This window comes from Nicotiana tomentosiformis, chromosome 5 (genome assembly GCF_000390325.3).
Source record: "Nicotiana tomentosiformis chromosome 5, ASM39032v3, whole genome shotgun sequence".
NCBI classification, from domain to species: Eukaryota; Viridiplantae; Streptophyta; class Magnoliopsida; order Solanales; family Solanaceae; genus Nicotiana; species Nicotiana tomentosiformis.
In genome coordinates this window covers 31301500-31321062 of record NC_090816.1, presented here as the reverse complement: position 1 = coordinate 31321062, position 19563 = coordinate 31301500, and the positions used below count along the sequence as shown (strand labels likewise).

The 19563-nt window shown below is 38.4% G+C and overlaps 1 protein-coding gene across 1 annotated transcript; it reads left to right on the top strand.

Annotated features, from left to right (window-relative positions):
• Positions 1-18153: 18153 nt before the first annotated feature.
• LOC138892117 (uncharacterized mitochondrial protein AtMg00750-like) lies at positions 18154-18459 on the top strand. The gene has a single exon (XM_070175812.1). The coding sequence runs from the start codon at positions 18154-18156 to the stop codon at positions 18457-18459; it is 306 nt and encodes a 101-aa protein (XP_070031913.1).
• The last annotated feature ends 1104 nt before the right edge of the window (positions 18460-19563 follow it).

Genomic DNA, 19563 nt, shown 5'->3' with positions numbered 1-19563 from the left:
TTCGAGGGGCTCTTCGATTATAACCCCTGCCGGTTGACTCCGATGAGAGGCGCCTTCGACATCCGATAGTTCGGGGACCCTACCTGAACCTCTCTCCGATATATTTTTAGTTCGAGACGGAGCCCCATAGGGCATCATCGATCCAGCCAGCAATGAAGCATCGGTGGCTCTCTTCGTCCGGACCGCCAGCGTGGACTCATTGTCCTCTTCTTCTTCTTCTTCATCCCTTAGGTGCAAAATGGATTCTACGGTCAAAGGAATAACATTCTTGTTCGGCTTACGAGCCGTCCTCTTCTTCGGTTTTGGATATTCGGGCAACGAAGCTCTCTTACTTTTATTTTCCTTCACCGGCTTTGGGACGGAGGTCGAAACATCCTCCTCATTAGACAGAGGTCTCAAGACCGCGTCTTTACCCAAACTTGCATATGGGAAACCTCATAAAAAATATTTTGAGAAATGCCTCGTCAGAGTCCGAGAAATAAGCTTACCGTGATTTTTGGCCTCCCAGTGACCCTTAGACAAATCATACCATGAGCGCTCAGCATATATGGAAGTCAAAACAAGAGCCCGTACCCAATTCTTGAGGTCGGGAACCGCTCCGGACATCCAGGGAACCGCTACATTACGAAAAGAGGAGTGTTGATAAGAGAATAAATGAAAGAACAAAATAGAAGCAACAGCAAGATCACACTTACGTTTCATATTCCACTCCTCGGGAAAGGGCATCTTTTCAGTCGGGATCAGGTCCGAAGTCCTTACTCGAACGAACCTGCTCATCCAACCCCGGTCCCTATCCTCGTCAATACTCGAGAACAAAGCCTTGGTAGCCCGATGCTGGAGTTTTATTAACCCTCCCCAAAAAAGTCGGGGACGGTACAGCCGGATAAGATGATCGAGGGTGAACGACATCCCCTCGATTTTGCTCATGAAATATCGGATCAGGATAACGATCCGCCACAAAGAAGGATGGACCTGGCCTAAGGTTACCTGATACTGTCGACAGAAGTCGATAACGACGGAATCGAGGGGACCCAAAGTGAAAGGGTAAGTATATATATTCAAAAACCCTTTTACGTAAGAAGTGGTATCTTCGTTAGGGATAGGTATTATCACTTCTTTTTCACCCCCAATTGCAGTCCTTCTTTAACAGATCGAGGTGCTTCTCAGTAATCGAACACATGTACCTCGATACCGGCTCACACCGGCCAGGGACCGATGAAACTTTATCAACTTTAAAATCTGAAGTAAGGACGCACGCTCCGGGGACACACTCCTCTGGTCGTGGTTCCGCAGGTGTCTCATTGGCGACACACTGTGAAGATGAAGCTTTCTCTTTCTGAGGAACGGTTTGCGATGTTTTCGCCATTTTTGAATTCAAAAGTAAGGAGTAGAAGAAAGTGATAGAGATTTGGTAGAATTGAGGGGTCCTTTCGGAAAGAAATCACAGTTTTTTTGGTAAGTTGGAAAGTATAAAGAAGAAATTGAGAAATTTTAGAAGATAGAAGATGTAAAAATGGTAAAAGATAAAAGTGAGAGTTATTTATAGGTTCAAAGCGACGGCGGTTTATTATCAGCAGTGGCCGACCACCGCCTGACATGCATTAAATGCCTTGAAATACTAAACCGACGGGACATCTACCACATGCGTCATGGTCGAACCTGATGGAAGTGACAAGATATAATCCGATCGAGCTATTGAAAATCGTATCGTTTCTCGGCATATTTCTTTCTGAGAAACGAGGGGACTATCTGTATATGGTCGAAATAGATTTCAGCCTTGGCATGTCCGGTACGGTTCGAAGGGTGGTGTATCGAAGTAAGATCCCGAAGGGGGCACGAACTAGCCTAGAACCCGGGGAGGCCAGTTCGTGATGAGATCGATATCATAATCAAACTCGAACAAGAATCGAACTATGACGCGGGTAGATCTATCGTGTTGATAATCCAAAAACCAACCTACGTCGACCTGGAATCAATTCAAGGGCTCGAACCAGGGTCGGGCTCGAACCAAGGTCACAAGTTCGAGACGAAATCGAGCTCGAACCAAAACCGAGGATTCTAAGCAAGATCGAGCTCGCAGACAAAAGCCGTTGTAATCCCACTAGAGGGAATCTTGGCAGAAATTATGAAAAAGCTGATTTATCATGGGTCTCCCACTGGATGTTTATTTTATTATGCTTGGAGCCAAATCCCTCCACTATAAAAGGGCTTGTTTATCATTTTCTGCAGGGACATCTTTTTTCTGAGATTTACATGATAACAAAAATATTATTTCCTCTACAAGAAAGAGTGATCATTCTAGTTTCTTAGATTGATTCTATTTTATTAAATCCTAAGATTCACTGTTCGTGATTGTCTTGTCTAGATTACATTTTCTCCAATCTATATTCACATATTTATTTATCCTTGCATTTTGTATTAAGTTGTACCACATATCTTCGGAACTGCGTATAAATTCAACTCTATCCATTTTTCGGGTAAACAAATATAAGAGACAAAGATTTTATGCCCTAACAAACAAGAAAAAACAAAGAAGTACTGCCTGGAGTGGAAGCTACTGCTGCTAACATTGGAAACTTGGAAGGAGTTTAGCGTGTCAAATTACCAAATACGTAATTAAATGAAAACCAATATTATGCTAGAAAATTTAGAAACTTACTTTTAAAGCTAGTAAAATTAGTATTACCTCCGTTTAAAGAGTTTAGAATGGTTTGCGTATAAAATGCAGTAACTGAATTATATATGAGTTTTCCATCAAGCAAGGGCTTTATTTGCAAACTGCAGTGACTCTAAAGAAATAAAATAAGTATAAATAAAAGAAAAACTGATATAATAACAAAAACTGAATACACCAAAGAGAGCGCAACAGAAGCAAATAAAAAGGTCAAAATAGCACGGTCTAGCCAGTTTTCGGATTGGTAATTGAAAAATAGTCATCGTTTGCAAAGTCATTGAAAAATAGCCACTATTTTGCTTCAACTCGGAAAGTTCCAGCATAATATACTAGAAATTGGTGCACCTATGTATGAACTTCCAGCATATTATGCTGGAACTCCAACACACGGAAAGTTCCAGCATAATATACCGGAGATTGGAGCACCTGTGTATGAACTTCCAGCATATTATGTTGGACCAGTATATTATGCTGGAACTCCAGTGTATTATGCTGGAATATTTTTCGGATTTTGAACAGTATTTTCGTTCAAATTTATCTTTACATGAAAATTAGCTAAATTTCGATTACTTTTGAAATTGTGGCTATTTTTAATTAGTACTTGTGAATCTGACTATTTTTATTGCATCACAAAATAAAAATAAAAAAGGAAGAATTTGAAAAACTACCTTGTAAATATATCCAATTATTTATTCCTTTGAGAATTGGAAAACTTCCTCTTGTAAATTACACTTAACTCCCACCAACCAAGCAATTACTTGGCCAACCAAATAGATCAAGCTGTGTAATTACATCTACTTACGTAAAGATACAATTTTCTTGTGGCTATCCAAACAGGGTCTTATTTTTAAAGGGCCAATCTGATAACAATATAGTTAGACATAGAGGTGTTCAAACAAATGACAAACTATACAAAATCGGTAATTTGGATCAACCGGGGAAACAAAAACTGACTTATAATTTAGTTTTGGTTGGATAAATAAAAAAAATCGAACCAACTCAATCAATGTACATTCCTAGTTAGACATAATTTAACACGAAGTAATTCATATTTTTTGAAAATTAATGAGAATCACTATAAATGGTCATTTAAATTGGAATTCAAGTGAGCATAACTTAGGAAATTATGGTGCTTGGATTTGGGAATAAACAAAAAGATACCTCAATTTGAAAGAGAGAAGGTAATATTGGATCTTATTCACATGCTGAGAATCTTTCTTGTCAAGCAGAATTATTTTTATCTTCTTGCGTTTTTTGGGAAGTAGTCAAGATGCAGATAATGGTATAATTGTTTAGCTTTGTTCGAGAATTACTCCCTTGTACATGTGATTTCTAGTCACATACGCCAAAAAATTGGAAGTCGTGTATGTAAAAAGGATGGGGATGCTACTGTAAAAGTTGTTGTGGCCAATTCATTTAAGAAATACTTTTTATAATATTTGATAAATAAATTATGCTTCGCCAATCTTTCTAAAAAGAGTTTTTAAGTGTTAAATTATCAAAAAGGATAGTATCAAGGTTTTATAATTATTTTAAAGAAAAAAATAAACTTAAATATTTATTATAATAGACTTTTATTATTTTGTATTTTATTTAATTAAATATAAAATATAAAGTAAACAGGCATATTAAAGATTCAAATCAATTTTACATATATAGTTATACCAAAACATATAATATTTTTGTGATGACCCAAAATGTCATCTTTAAATTTAATAAGTAATTCTGTGTTCTAAAACCTCGAAAAATACCATTTATCATTCCTCAACTTGCGTGCGCAGTCTGAAAAAATTTTCGAAAAGTTTTTATGTGAAAAATGAATTAAAATAGGAAATCGAGCTTTAAAATTCAAGTGAGTTGATCTTAGTCAACATTTTTAGCAAACGGATCCGGATCGGTATTTTGACAGTTCCGGTAACTCCGTATCGTGATTTGGGACTTGAGCGTATGCCCGAAATTTAATTTGGAGGTCCCTAGCTCAAGTTATGACCATTTAACGGAACTAGCAATTTAAAGGCTAAATGTTTCAAGTTTGACCACGTGGTTGACTTTTTGATATCGGAGCCGGAATCCGATTCTGGAAATTTGAACTGCTCCGTTATGTCATTTATGACTTGTGTGCCAAATTTGAAGTCATTCCGGATTCATTTAATATGTTTTGACACGAGATTTGCAAATTAAAAATTTAAAACTCAAAGTTCGAATCGGGGTGTGAATTGTAATTTCATTGTTGTTTGACGTGATTTTAGACCCCGAGTCAGTTCGTATTATGTTACGGGACTTGTTGGTATATTCGAGCGGGGTCCCGAGTACCCCGAGAGTAAAACGGATTGAAATCGGAACAAGAATTAGACTTGAGCAAAATCTAAAATTTTGAGTTCTGGTGTAATCGCACCTGCGAAATTTTGACCGCAGGTGCGAGCTCGCAGAAGCGAGACTTCTATCGCAGATGCGGTCTTCGCAGGTGCGGCCCTTTTGCGCAGAAGCGGACGTCGCAGGTGCGACATTTTGTCCGCAGGTGCGGAACCTCGCCTGGCAGCCCCACTTCGTAAATGCGAGCTTTGTCTCGCAAATGCAAGACCGCAGGTGCGAAAATATAGCCCGCAAATACAAAAATATTGGGCAGAATACATAAAATCGTGTCTTAGCCATTTTTACTCATTTTTGAGTTTTAAGTCTCGGATTTGGGCGATTTCAAGGGGGATTTTCACGACTTTGAACTGGGTAATTGTTCTTTACCATAAAGTGATTATATTTCACAAATCCATGTCTATATTCATCATTTATTTCGGATTTAGATGGAAGAAATTGAAATTTTTGTAAAACTTTCCAAAAACGAAAAATTTAGATTTGAAGGTCCATTTGATATCGGAATTGGATAAATTTGGTATGGTTGAACTCGTATCGGAACGGGTTTTCGGACTTCGCGAGTTTTTCCGGGATTTGAGACGTGGGTTCCACTGCCGAATATTTTAATAAATTTTAAATTTTTATCCGAAAAAATTATAAATTCATATGGAATTAATTCCTATGATTAGTATTGAATATATTGAATTGTTTGTGAATAGATTTGAAGCTTTCGGAGGCTAATTTAAAAGGAAAAGCTGTGGTTGAATAATTGATTGGAATTTGCAAAGCGAGATAAGTGTCGGGGTTAACCTTGACTTGAGGGAATAAAACTCTTAAATTGTTTGTTATGTGAATTGCATGTAAACGACGTATAGGCGAGGTGACGAGTGTCTATACGTCGTCAAATTAATTGTTTGCCTGCTTACTTGAAAAATTATAAATTATTTTTAATCATAAATTAATTATTATAATAATCGTTTCTCTCTTATTCTTTGCAAATATAAATTCGTGAATTTCTGCATTAATTATTACATGCTATTTAAATTATGTGCCTTAATTTTTATTTGACATTTAGCATAATAAATATTAAACTGTCTATTTGCTCCCTGATTTCCATAATAATTTGCTATTTGTCATTGTTTGCTTCATAATTAAACCATAATTATTGTATGCTTGTTGTCTCGTAATTTTATATTAATTGTTACATTTATTAGGAAAATTTCCTCTATAAGAATTGGTAAATGAAAATATTGGAGGAGCGGGTTGCACGCCGCAACATGATTGATTATAATAAATATATTGGAGGATCGGGTTGCACGCCGCAACAGACTTATGAAAAGTCAATATTGAAGGATCGGGTTGCACGCCGCAACAGACTTATTAAAATTCAATATTGGAGGAACGGGTTGCACGCCGCAACAGACTTATTAAAAGTCAATATTGGAGGATCGGGTTGCACGCCGCAACAGGCTTGATTAAAATAAATATGTTGGAGGAGTGGGTTGCACGCCGCAACAGAACTGAATGTGGATATATTGTGAGAGCGGGTTGCACGCTGCAACAGAAATAATAGAAATGATAATTGGTTATGACTGCTGAGTTGCCTTCAATTATTATAAATGAATTACCTGATTTATTCATATTATTGTTGTTGTTACTAATATTGCGTACAGGTTAATGTAAGTGAACCGCCTTAGTCTCGTCACTACTTTGTCGACGTTAAGCTCAGCACTTACCAGTATATGGGGTCGGTTGTACTGATACTACACTCTGTATTTCTTGTGCAGATTTTGGAGTTGGTCCCAGCGGCGTACCATAGACTTGCTCGGATTTCAGCTATCAGAGGAGACTTGAGGTATAATTGCATGGCATCCGCAGTTCTAAAGTCCTCGTCTATTGTACTTTAGCTGTGTGTTTATTTTCAGACAGCTTTATATTATTCAAACCTTTATTTATATTTATTCTAGAAGCTCGTGCACTTGTGACACCAATTCTGGGATGGTATTTAGACACCGTTGTTTGATGGATTATTTTACTATATTTCAAACTTTGCTTCCGCATTTGTTTACTTGTTATTAATAAATTTAAAATTATTTAAAAATGGATAATATTATTCTAATGTTGGCTTGCCTAGCAAGTGAAATGTTAGGCGCCATCACGGTCCGAAGGTGGGAATTTCGGGTTGTGACAATGTTCTAGTATAATTACTTATTGTTATACGATGATTTGAATAATCAAAATACATCATTCAGTATGAATTAGAAGTCTATTCCACAAATTAATATATACTGATAATCTACTATGAAATAATAAATAAAATCACTCATACATGATTAAAATTTTCAACAATTTTATCTCTACTTCTATCACCCAACGCCTCTATATTAGTAGAAGACTTGCCTTATATTTCGAAAGGAATATCATATATAAGGCCCATCTCCTTCTTCAATCTTTGCTGTAATGTCTTCATTAACATAATTGTTGAATTTCTTATGATAGAAGAATGTCGCCGGATAAAATTATGTATAGCCACGGTAGTTGTAAGTTGTAACTAGATTATTCTGAGTGTCAAACTTGAAAGATGGCATTGAGCGTAAAATAAAAATAATTTTAAATCTATAAAAAAAATTATTTTCATAAAAATAATAGTTAAGTATGTTTAAATTCAAATTTAAAAAGAGTAACAAATTATTAACAACACATAATATATATTTTTTTAAAATTTAAATTAAAAAAAAAACTAATTCTTACCTCACCTAACTAATTTTGTCCTAAATTTCCAAGCGGCCTATTGTGAGGCTGCCACTTGTCTTAATGTGGATGCTTTTTCTTCTTCTTTTAATAATATATAGATAGATTATGCGATGCAATTGTAAATTTATTACCTATTTATAGGTAATTTTCACAAGTTAGATTTGATAACAGTTTTAAAGATTGGGGAACTAATAGCATATAGGAAATTATAAATGATTATTTATAGTAAGAGAATTGATAATCCAAAGAAGGGTGTAGATAATTTATGTTAGTTTGAAAAAAGAAGAAGATAATTTGGAAAGTTACAAGACATTACACAGAGAAAAAATCAGAAATAAAAAAAGTCAATAAAAATTTGCAAAAGTTACAATATGATTCATGTATATAATATCTTTAATTTTAAAAGAATGGTAAAAACTAGAAATAAATATGAAAAGAAAAAACTCAAATTAGTAAGGGATAATTTGAAAAATATAAATTTTAAGGTGATGATAGTTTTGTCTTGAATAAATTAATTTTCTGCTTCTACTTTTTGGGAGAAGCTATAATTTTTTGCTTCTTTCCAAAAGCAGAAAAACTGCTTCTGCTGCTAGCCAAAAGTATTTTTCTGTCTTGGCCAAACAACTTAAATTTTTAAAAAAATACTTTTTGGGGGGGGAGGGAAAAAATAGTTTTGGCCCCCGAGAAGCTTGGCCAAACATGCTCTAAGTCCTGTCGGTGTTACTGTTATATTTAATTTGCAAGATATTATCATTGATTTAAACATGTCGCTCTATACTAGGACAGATGCTATTGAACATCATGCCCCTTCACATTCGCCCACAACCAATACATCCAAGAAACAAACGTTTTTTTGGTTTTAACATAGCATTCTTTCTAGTAACAGTCGGCCACCGCTATAAAGGGCGGAGCTAGCATAGGAGGAGAATTCAGTAATTTTGGATCGTCCTCTATATATTTATTGAGAGATTTATTTATACATTATATAATATATTTTAGAATTTATAAACTTCAAATTCAAAATTTATGAACTTTAAATTTTGAATCCTCCTTTGATTATGACTAGTTAATATCATAGATCTAAGATGGACCAAGATTCCATCACAACTACTTCTCTTTTTTTTCCCATAGCAACTTTTTGTTCATGAAGTTGGCAAAAAATATTTACAATTTGGAAAATATTGGCCACATAATTCCATATTTTATGAATAATAAAGTATATGTATACATCCAATGTTTGCACTGCTAATTAAAACACTAAAAATCTAAGTATCAAAATTTATAGTCTGTTTGGCTAAGTTTCTAAAATCAGTTTATTTTGAGAAGTATTTTTTTCAAAAATGCTTTTCCAAAAATTACTTTTGGTGAAAATCAGTTTGTGTTTGGCTAATCAATTTGAAAAATACTTTTGAACAGTAATTAGTATTTTGCCAAGCTTTTAAAAAGTGCTTTTAAGTAAATTTTTCTCAAAAATGGTTTTCAAAAAGTGCTTCTGGGAGAAGTTATTTTTTTTGGTTTCTCACTTCTGCTTCTACTCAAAAGCATTTTTTTCCTCCAAAAAGCTTGGTCAAACGCCTAACTTTGAAAAAAATACTTTTGAAAAAAAAACACTTTTGGCCAAGAAAAAAGCTTGGCCAAACAAGCTATTAATTATAACTTAATAGTTACAGGAAGATACATATAGGGATAGATTCAACTGTGAACATGATTCAAATTTGGGCCATAATTAGAACCTAATAAAAGGGTTAAACCCAAGGGCAGAGCTAGCATGTGAGATGCGGGTTCGCCTAAATCCATTAGCTTTGGTCCAAATTTTATATTGTTTTAAAAAATATATTAAATATGTACAAATTAATAATTTAGAACTCAATAACTTAAATAGATTATAATTCTAAACCTATAACTAATAGGTCTCAGATCTTAGTTCCGCCTTTGGTTAAACCCTAAAGCGAACCATAAATCTATAACTAATAGGTCTCAAAACATCAAACATAAAACAACCGAAAAGAAAGATAATGGGCTCCCACGGTATGCACTTGCAACTGTTAACTCTTGAGTCACAAGATCAACTCCTACATTTTGTAAAATCTAAAATAAGGAATATAATATATGAATCTACCAGTACTCAACTATAAGAGTTGATAAGAATTGTAAAAATCTTATCTATATTAATTACAGTAGAGAAGTTTATATACAAGTACAAGAGGAGAAGGGAGAGAGGAGACAACGTTCTATGTACATAAGACTCTTGTGGAGATAGGAAAGAATCTCATAAGATACAACTTAAACTAAGACTCCAAGATAGGCTTGGAGTGTCTATCCTTATCATGCCCCCTCAAGATGGGCTCAATTTCCTTGAGACCAATCTTGTTGACAAAGTGTGTAAATGATCGTTTAGGCAAGGCTTTTGTTTAGGCATCAGAAAGTTGATCGCCAGTGGGTATGTGATTAACAGATAGCTTATTGCGTTCTAATAGATCTCGAACAAAGTGAAAATCGATAGCTACATGCTTCATATGACTGTGAAAAACTGGGTTGCGACTAAGGTAAGTAGCACCAATGTTGTCACAAAACACCACAGGAGAACTGGATATTGGGATGTGAAGATCCTTCAGCAAGCTGGTTATCCAATTAAGCTCAACAACAACTGAAGCAACAGCTCTATATTCAGCTTTTGTGGAGGATCTAGCAACTGTCCGTTGGTTTTTGGAGCACCAACTTATGGGATTGTTTCCAAGAAGGATAACATAAGCTGAAGTCGAATGCCGCGTATCGGTAAGTCCATCCCAATCAACATCTGAGTATGCTTGAAGTTTGAGTGAGCTACTAGGATGAAAATGGAGACCATATGTGATAGTGCCCTTTAGGTAGCGCAGAAGTCGTTTTGTAGCCTGCCAGTGCTGCCAACTAGGTGCATGCTGAAATTGAGCAAGTTTTTTTACTGCAAAGAAGATGTCCGGCTGAGTAAAGGTTAGGTATTATAGGGAACCAACAACTTACATGTATAGTTTGGCATCAGCAGGTGTGGAATTATCATTCAGTGAGAGTGCTTCGCCGACTGACATCGGCGTGCCAACACTGTTGGAGTTTAGCATGCTAAACTTTTCTAGGAGATCAGCAATAAAGCCACTTTGAGTGAGAATTAAACTATGTGCATTTCGTAGAACTTCGACTCCAAGAAAGAAATGCAAGGGACTAAGGTCTTTAATGGAGAACCTATCACCTAGGAGTTGAATGGTGGTTTGGACTTGAGAGGAGTTGGAACCAGTGACCACAATATCATCAATATAGATCATGACAAAGAGAAGCGAGTTAGGAGAGCATTTTATGAACAGAGAATCATCTTATTTTGCTCTGAGGAATCCATAGGAAAGAAGAAAGGTTTTGATCTCATTGTATCAAGCTTTAGGAGCTTGACGAAGGCCATAAATGGATTTGTGAAGCTTGAAGACATGTTGTGGAAAGTCGAGGTTGACAAAACCCGGTGGATGCTGCATATAGACAACCTCATTGAGAGTTCCTTGCAAGAAGGCATTATTTACATCTAGTTGACGTAAAGGCCACTTGAACGACACTACTAGAGTGAGAATAAGTCTAATGGTGGTGTGTTTTATTACAAGATTGAAAGTGTGATGATAGTCGACCCAGGGATGTTGATGAAAACCTTTGGCTACTAACCTAGATTTGAATTGATCAATAGATCCATCAGGTTTATGTTTTACATGATAAACCCACTTGCAACCAACAACGTTATGTGAGGAAGAGCTAGGAACCAAAGACTAGGTATTGTTTTTAAGAAGAGATGTGAATTCATCATGCATAGAAGCACGCCACTCAGGGTATTTCTTGGCTTGATAAAATGTGGTAGGAGCAAGAGGTAGCTACTTTGGTGAGGATACAACAAGGTAGTCAAAAATGACCTTAGGTTTGAAAATGTTGTTCTGTGCTCTAGTGACCCTGGGATGATTGGAAGATTTTGACATAGGCTGTGGTTTAGACAATGATGATTGAGATGGAGAAGACATAGTAGTAGGTGAGTTAGGTGTAGAAGATACCTGTGAAGGAGAAGATGAACTTACAAATGTCTTTGGTGGCGTGTCACCCGCAATGGTAGGAGTTGAGGTGATCTCTGGAGTGACCTGTTGATAAGTAGGGATTTTGATTGCTTATTTGCACTCTTTTACTTGCGTTTTAGCTCAAAATTGCTTAAAGGTATTCCCGAAATCTAACGAAATATGCTTGCTTGCAGGAGTGTTAGAAAATGAGCTAAAGAAATGAAAATCAACTCAAGAAGGAGTAATATGGGAGAAGGACACAAACAAGGCTAAAAGGGCACTATGCGGACCGCACAATATTGAGTGCGGCCGCAGATAATGAAGAAAACCTCTGACAAGAAATGACATGTAAAGTGCGGACCGCACAATTCTGGTGCGGCTGCAGAAGACAAAGATCAGAGATATGGGATTTCAAGTTCAAGAAGAAATGCGGACCGCACCATTTTTATGCGGCTGCATAATCAAGAGCGCGACCGCACTCATTTTTATGCGGTCTGCGGAAGTGTCACACAGCCAGAGCCTAAGATCAAGGAGTACGGCCGCAGAAGCAAGAGTGCAGCCGCACTCACAAATGTGCGGTCCGCAGTAGTTGAAGGAGTGCGACCGCAATCCAGAATTGTGCGGCCGCAGAACTGGAACCTGTCAAGCCAAGTCTCGTTGTGCGGACCGCACACATAATTATGCGGCCGCACAACCTCCGCAGGGGTATTTTTGTCAGATATTTTTAGCTTAGTATAAATAGAACTTTTTGTCATTTTTAGGGTAAGTTTTGTTTTGGGAGAGCACCTGAGCCATTTTTCTTTATTGTTTTGAGTAATATTATACTAGATTAGCTTCTAAGCATTAGATTTTCTTTCCCTAATCAATTATGATGCATTCTATCTTAACTTCTTCTTATATTTCTTCATTTTTCATGAGTAGCTAAATTTCTAGCTAGGGTTGTGGCCCAACCCTAGTATGGGTACTTAATGGGTGTTTGATTTAGGACTTATTTGTAATTGGGTTGGTGATATTTAGCCTAGTTCTTGATTGAATTTAAGAATTAATGGTTGCAAACATTGATTCATGCCTAATTGACTTAGTGTGTACTTGAGAAAGAGAGACTAAGTCTAGGAAAACTTGACTAACAAGAAATTGAGGTGAATTCAAGAAATTGATAGCCCCAATTAAAGGGTTGTATCTAGAGATAGTAAGACCCGACTTGAGCATTTATCACTTGTTTTGTGCAATACCCATTTGGACTTGAGAAAGCCAAATTGTGCAAAATCACTCAAACTACCGAGAGGTATAGAGTGGGTAATCGCGGGTGATTGCTATATTACAATTCCGACCAATCAGGCTTGTCCTAGATTTTTCAACCCATTAGGTAACCACTTAGGTGGAAGTCACGACCCTAGATCTATTATCATTTGGAAAACAACCAAAACCAAAAATATTGTCTCCTAGTTTTATAATTGCCAATCAATAGTTTAAAGTAGAAATAGAAACAACAAACAAGAATGTGAAAGTGTAATCTAAGGCATATTATACAATTACACTAAATATATACCTAATCCCAATTCTAACTCCCTGAGGATTCGACCCCGACTTGCGTTGGGTTTTATTATTGCTTTGACCGCCTCACTACCTATATTTGTGGTGTGAGTTTTGGCGACATCAATTTTCGGCGCCGTTGCTGGGGAGTTAAACGGATTTAGCTATATATCTAGGTTTTTGTGTGATTTGTTTTCTTTTCCTTCCGAGTCATCAATTTTATTTTTGAATTGCTTATAGGTACGAGAATGGATCTCAACAACGAGCCCATTGGTAATTTGTCATTGGGGGAGGAAGTGGACAAAGATCAAGGAGATGAGGTTCTTCCCGAACCTCAAGCAAATAGGCGAGGCCGACTGCCTAATGATAATATTCCCGTCCCTCCCCCACCTCCACCAAGAGCGGCAGCGCACCGGGAGTTGCTGAACAACGGTTATGCAAGTGCTATAGTCCAGCCTCGCATTAGAGAGGGCAACTTCCAAATCACCAACGTGATGCTTACACTACTTGAGTAACGGGGATTCTTCACCAGGGCTCCAAATCAAAATGCTTACAAGCATCTCAAGGGGTTCGTCGATACTTGTTGGGGGAGCAAGCAAACCTATGTTTCTGAGGACGCGCTGAGGTTGAGGCTATTTCCTTTCTCTGTACGGGGAAAAGCATTGGACTGGCTAGAGAGATTGCCCAATCATTCCATCCATACATGGGATGAGTTGGCCGAAAAGTTCATTGCCAAATTCTTCTCTCCGGGGCACATGGCTGCACTACGGGATGAAATTCTAGCGTTCAAGCAAGAGCCCAATGAGCCATTGCATGAGATTTGGGAAAGATATCGTACCATGGTTAAAGAGTGCCCGAATAATGATATGACCGAGGCCATGATCCAACAAACCTTCTACAGGGGGATCAACACAACAAATCAATATGTGGTAAATCAACTCGACGGCGGGAAATTCATGAACACACCTTATGACGAAGCTTGTGAAATTTTGGATGAGATGGTGGATACTTCATCGACATGGCAAAGTAGGGCCAATGTTCCGCAAGGTGACCCCAATGTCATTCACCTATACAAGGAACTACATGATCATGGGCAAGCTATCGCAGAGTTAACAACCACAATGAACCAATTGGCCAAAGTTCAGCTGCAACAAATTCAAGGGTCGAAACAAGTGAATGCGATGGAAGGTGTAAATATGATGATGAACAAGAGACGACAAAAAGGTCAACAAGGACAAAGCCGTACAGAACAATTAATGTAAGATGATAGTGGGTATGACCAAGGTGATTCATATAATGAGCAATAAGAAGAAGTGCAATACGTCAACAATTATCAAGGTAAAAAAAACAATGTTCAAAATAAACAACAATGGAGATCACAAGGAAATCAAGGAAATTGGAACAACCAAGGCCACCAAGGCAATTGGAGTGGTGGCAACAACAATCAAAGCAATTGGAATAATCAAGGAAACCAAGGCAATTAGAGTGGCAACAATCAAAGTAATTGGGGAGGTAATCAAGGAGGGTGGAAAAACAACAACAACCAGGGTTCGGGTTTTCAAAGGCCCCCGATGTTCCAACAACCGAGCAATCCACCTCCCTATCCTTCTCAAGACCCAAGCTCTTCTAACAATGAGATGGGATGAATTGAAAGTATGTTTAAACAAATGATGGAGAAAACTGCCGACGCTGATGCTCAATTAGCCTCCCACAACACTTCAATCCGAAATTTGAAGGTTCAACTTGGCCAAATCTCACAAGCATTGAACACTCGTCCTAAGGGAGAACTACCAAGTGATACAGTGGTGAACCCAGGGGGGGGGGAATAATATGGGACATGCTATGGATGTAACTACGAGAAGTGGAAAGGTGGAGATACAACCACCTCAAATCAAAGAAGAATTGTGGATGATGATGTTGTAGTTAAAGAAGATGAAATTCCAAGCAATGTGGTTCAAGCTAATGACGAAGTGAGAACTGATATTGATGAAAATGTGGAGGAGACGCAAGAAGAGGTGAATCCATCTAGGGAGTACATGATTGACATACTGGAATCGATAGTGCCAAAAGCTAAGGCACCAATGCCAAGGCCTCCTCCTCCATACCCTCAAAGGCTTGAAAAGAAAAATAGTGAGAACCAATTCAAAAGGTTTATTGACATGATGAAGAGTTTTTCTATCAATGTACCATTGGTTGAGGCATTGGAACAAATGTTGGGTTATGCAAAGTTCATGAAGGACTTGGTCACCAAGAAGAGGTCGATGAATTGTGAAACTACCAAGATGACACATCAAGTGAGTGCTATTGTGCACTCAATGGCTTCGAAATTGGAAGATACTGGTGCTTTCACAATCTATTGCACTATTGGGAGTGCCGACTTTGCCAAAGCTTTATGTGATTTGGGGGCAAGTATCAACTTGACGCCCTACTCTATGTTCAAAACTTTGGGAATTGGGCAACCAAGACTCACATCTATGAGATTGCAAATGGCGGATCGGACTATGAAGAGGCCATTGGGAATTATTGATGATGTGTTAGTCCGAGTTGATAAGTTCATCCTTCCAGCAGACTTTGTGATCCTTGATTGTGAGGTTGACTATGAGGTGCCTATTATCTTAGGTAGACCTTTACTTGCTACGGGGAAGGCTTTTGTTGATGTGGAAGCTGGTGAGCTCACTTTTCGGGTGGGTTACGAAAAGGTGGTTTTCCATATGTGCAAATCGATGAGGCAACCAAATAGCAACGAAGTATGTTCGTTCATGGATTTAGTGACCGAAGTAATTTTCGATTATGCTAGTGTTGTGATGAATGTTGAGGATACATAAGAAGATGTGTTGCTCAATCATGATGATGATGAGAAGGAGGGCTTTGTGGAATGTGTCAGTGCTTTACAAGGAATGGGGTCATATACTTATGAACCCCGAAAATTGTCCTTAGATCTTGAGAACTGGAATACTCCTCCAACAAAGCCATCAATCGAGGAGCATCCCACTTTGGAGTTAAAGCCTTTGCCTTCACATCTCAGGTATAAGTTTCATGGCCCTTGTTCCAATTTACCTGTTATACTTTCCTCTTGCTTGACTAACGTGCAAGTAGATTCTACTTTGGCGGTGCTCCAAAAGAGGAAGAAAGCTATAGGTTGGACATTGGCGGATATTCAGGGTATAAGCCCCGCCTTTTGCATACACAAGATTATTTTGGAGGAGGATGCCAAACCCTGTGTGAAGCATCAAAGAAGATTGAATGAAGCAATGCAAGAGGTAGTTAAGAAGGAGATCATAAAGTGGTTGGATATCGGGGTTGTTTACCCCATTTCCGATAACTCATGGACTTCTCCGGTGCAATGTGTCCCAAAGAAAGGGGGCATGACTATGATAACTAATGACAAGAATGAATTGATCCCCACAAGAACTGTCACCGGGTGTAGAGTGTGCATGGACTATAGGAAGTTCAACAAAGTCACTCGGAAAGATCATTTTCCGCTTCCATTTCTTGATCAAATGTTGGATAGGTTGGCCGGACGTGCTTTTTATTGCTTCCTGGATGGATACTCCGTCTATAATCAGATTCTTATTGCTCCTGAGGACCAAGAGAAGACCACTTTCACTTGTCCATATGGTACCTTTGCATTCTCGAGGATGCCATTTAGGTTATGTAATGCACCGACAACTTTTCAATGGTGTATGATGGCTATTTTCACCGATATGGTGGAAGATATTCTTGAGGTCTTCATGGACGATTTCTCCATCGTTGGCAATTCTTTTGATGATTGCTTGAACAACTTGGACAAGGTATTGGCGAGATGTGAGGAAACTAACTTGGTTTTTAATTGGGAGAAATATCACTTCATGGTCGAGGAAGGCATTGTCCTCGGTCACAAGATTTCAAAGTATGGTATTGAGGTTGATAAGGCCAAAGTTAAAGTGATCTCCAAACTCCCTCCCCCTACATCCGTGAAGGGAGTGAGAAGCTTTTTGGGTCATGCGGGGTTCTATCGCCATTCATCAAGGATTTTTCTAAGGTAGTGAACCCTTTGTGTAAACTTTTGGAGAAGGATGCCAAGTTCCATTTCAATGAAGATTGCATGAAGGCATTCGAGTTGCTTAAGTTCAAGTTGACTACTACTTCTATTATTACCGCACTGGTTTGGAGCTTGCCTTTTGAGCTCATGCATGATGCAAGTGATGTGGCGGTTTGAGCGGTGTTGGGGCAACGAATCAACAAATTCTTCCATCCGGTCTATTATGCAAGCAAGATAATGAATGATGCCCAAGTCAACTACACAGTAACCGAAAAAGAGCTCCTTGCTATTGTCTTTGCTATGGAGAAGTTCCGCCCGTACTTGATGGGTACAAAGGTGATTGTTCACACCGACCATGTGGCGCTTTGGTATTTGATGAGAAAGAAGGAATTGATTCTAAGGCAAGGTTGATGTGGTGGGTACTTATATTGCAAGAGTTTGATCTAGAGATTCAAGACCGCAAGGGTAGTGAGAATCAAGTGGCGGACCACTTGTCCCGATTGGAGGAGGAGGTGAGGCCACATAATGGCCTTGAGATAAATTATTCATTTCCTGACGAGCAACTCCTAGCCATTTCTATGACCGGAATGCCATGGTTCACCGACTTTGCCAATTATCTTGTAAGTGGCATTGTACCGAATGAGTTCTCTTCAAATCAAAGGAAGAAGCTCAAACGGTATTGCCTTGACTATTATTGGGATGAGCCGTATCTTTTCTAGATATGTATCGATGGTGTGATCTGACGATGTGTGCCAGAGGAAGAACAAATGGGTATTCTTGAGGCTTGCCACTCTTCACCGTATGGTGGTCACCATGGTGGAGCAAGAACGGCGGCAAACGTTTTGAGTTGTGGATTCTATTGGCCTACTCTCTACAAGGATTCTAGTAAGCTTGTCAAGCGGTGTGATGAATGCCAAAGGTCCGGTGGGATCTCAAAGAATAATGAAATGCCTCTCACCACCATTTTGGAGATAGATATTTTCGATGCGTGGGGTATTGCTTTTATAGGTCTATTTGTTAGATCTTGTGGGAACACCTACATTCTAGTTGTGATGGATTATGTATCTAAATGAGTTGAGGCCATTGCTTTGCCCAACAATGAAGCAAGGAGTGTGGTGGCATTCTTGAAAAAGAACATCTTCACAAGGTTTGGTACTCCAAGAGCCATCAAAGACAGTCAATGCCAACCGAACGGATTGGTCAAGAAAACTTGATGATGCTCTTTGGGCTTATAGAACGGCCTACAAAAAATCGATCGGGATGCCTCCATACCGGTTAGTGTTCGGGAAGGCATGCCATCTTCCGGTAGAACTTGAGCATAAGGCCATGTGGGCTTTGAAGAAGTTGAACCTTGAATGGGATGTCACGGCAAATCTAAGGGTGTCACAATTGAATGAGCTTGATGAATTCCGGTATCATGCCTACACAAGCTCGTCCCTTTACAAGGAGAAGATGAAGTACCTCCATGACAAGTACATCCACAACAAGGAATTTAAAGAGGGTGATCTTGTGCTATTGTTCAATTCCCGGTTATGGATGTTTTCGGGCAAGTTGAAGTCAAAATGGAGTGGCCCCTTTGAAGTGGTGAATGTAACCCCCTTTGGTGATCTTGATTTGAAAAATAAGAATGACGAGTTGTTTAGAGTCAATGGGCACCGGGTTAAACATTATCTTGGCAAGGTTGATGATGGCCACATTGTGGCGGTCCTTCATTTCAAATGATTGGTAATCTGCGTCGTGCAACGACGTTAAATCAGGCGCTTCTTGGGAGGTAACCCATGTGTTTTTTTTCTTTTTCTCTTTCTCATTTGTTAGATAGGCTTTGTTTTGTGCTAACTAGTTTTGAAGTATATGCAGGAATAGGCGTGCATCGCAGGGACTAAGCAAGAAAATTTAGCTAAGTGTCACAAAAGTGCGGACCGTACAATCACACTGAGGCCGCAAAATTCTTTGTGCGGTCGCACAACTAGAAGATCAAAAATGCATGTTCTCTGAAGTTTGGCCTGTCAAAATTCCTTAACAATTTGCGGCCGCACACAAAATTGTGCGGTCCGCATAAATTCAGCGGTCGCATCACTTTTGTGTGGACCTCAGAACTTCTTCAAAGGATTAGGTAAATAGTGTGGACGGCACTCAAAATTGTGCGGCCGCACTCAAGTAAGTTCTGGGCCCGACGG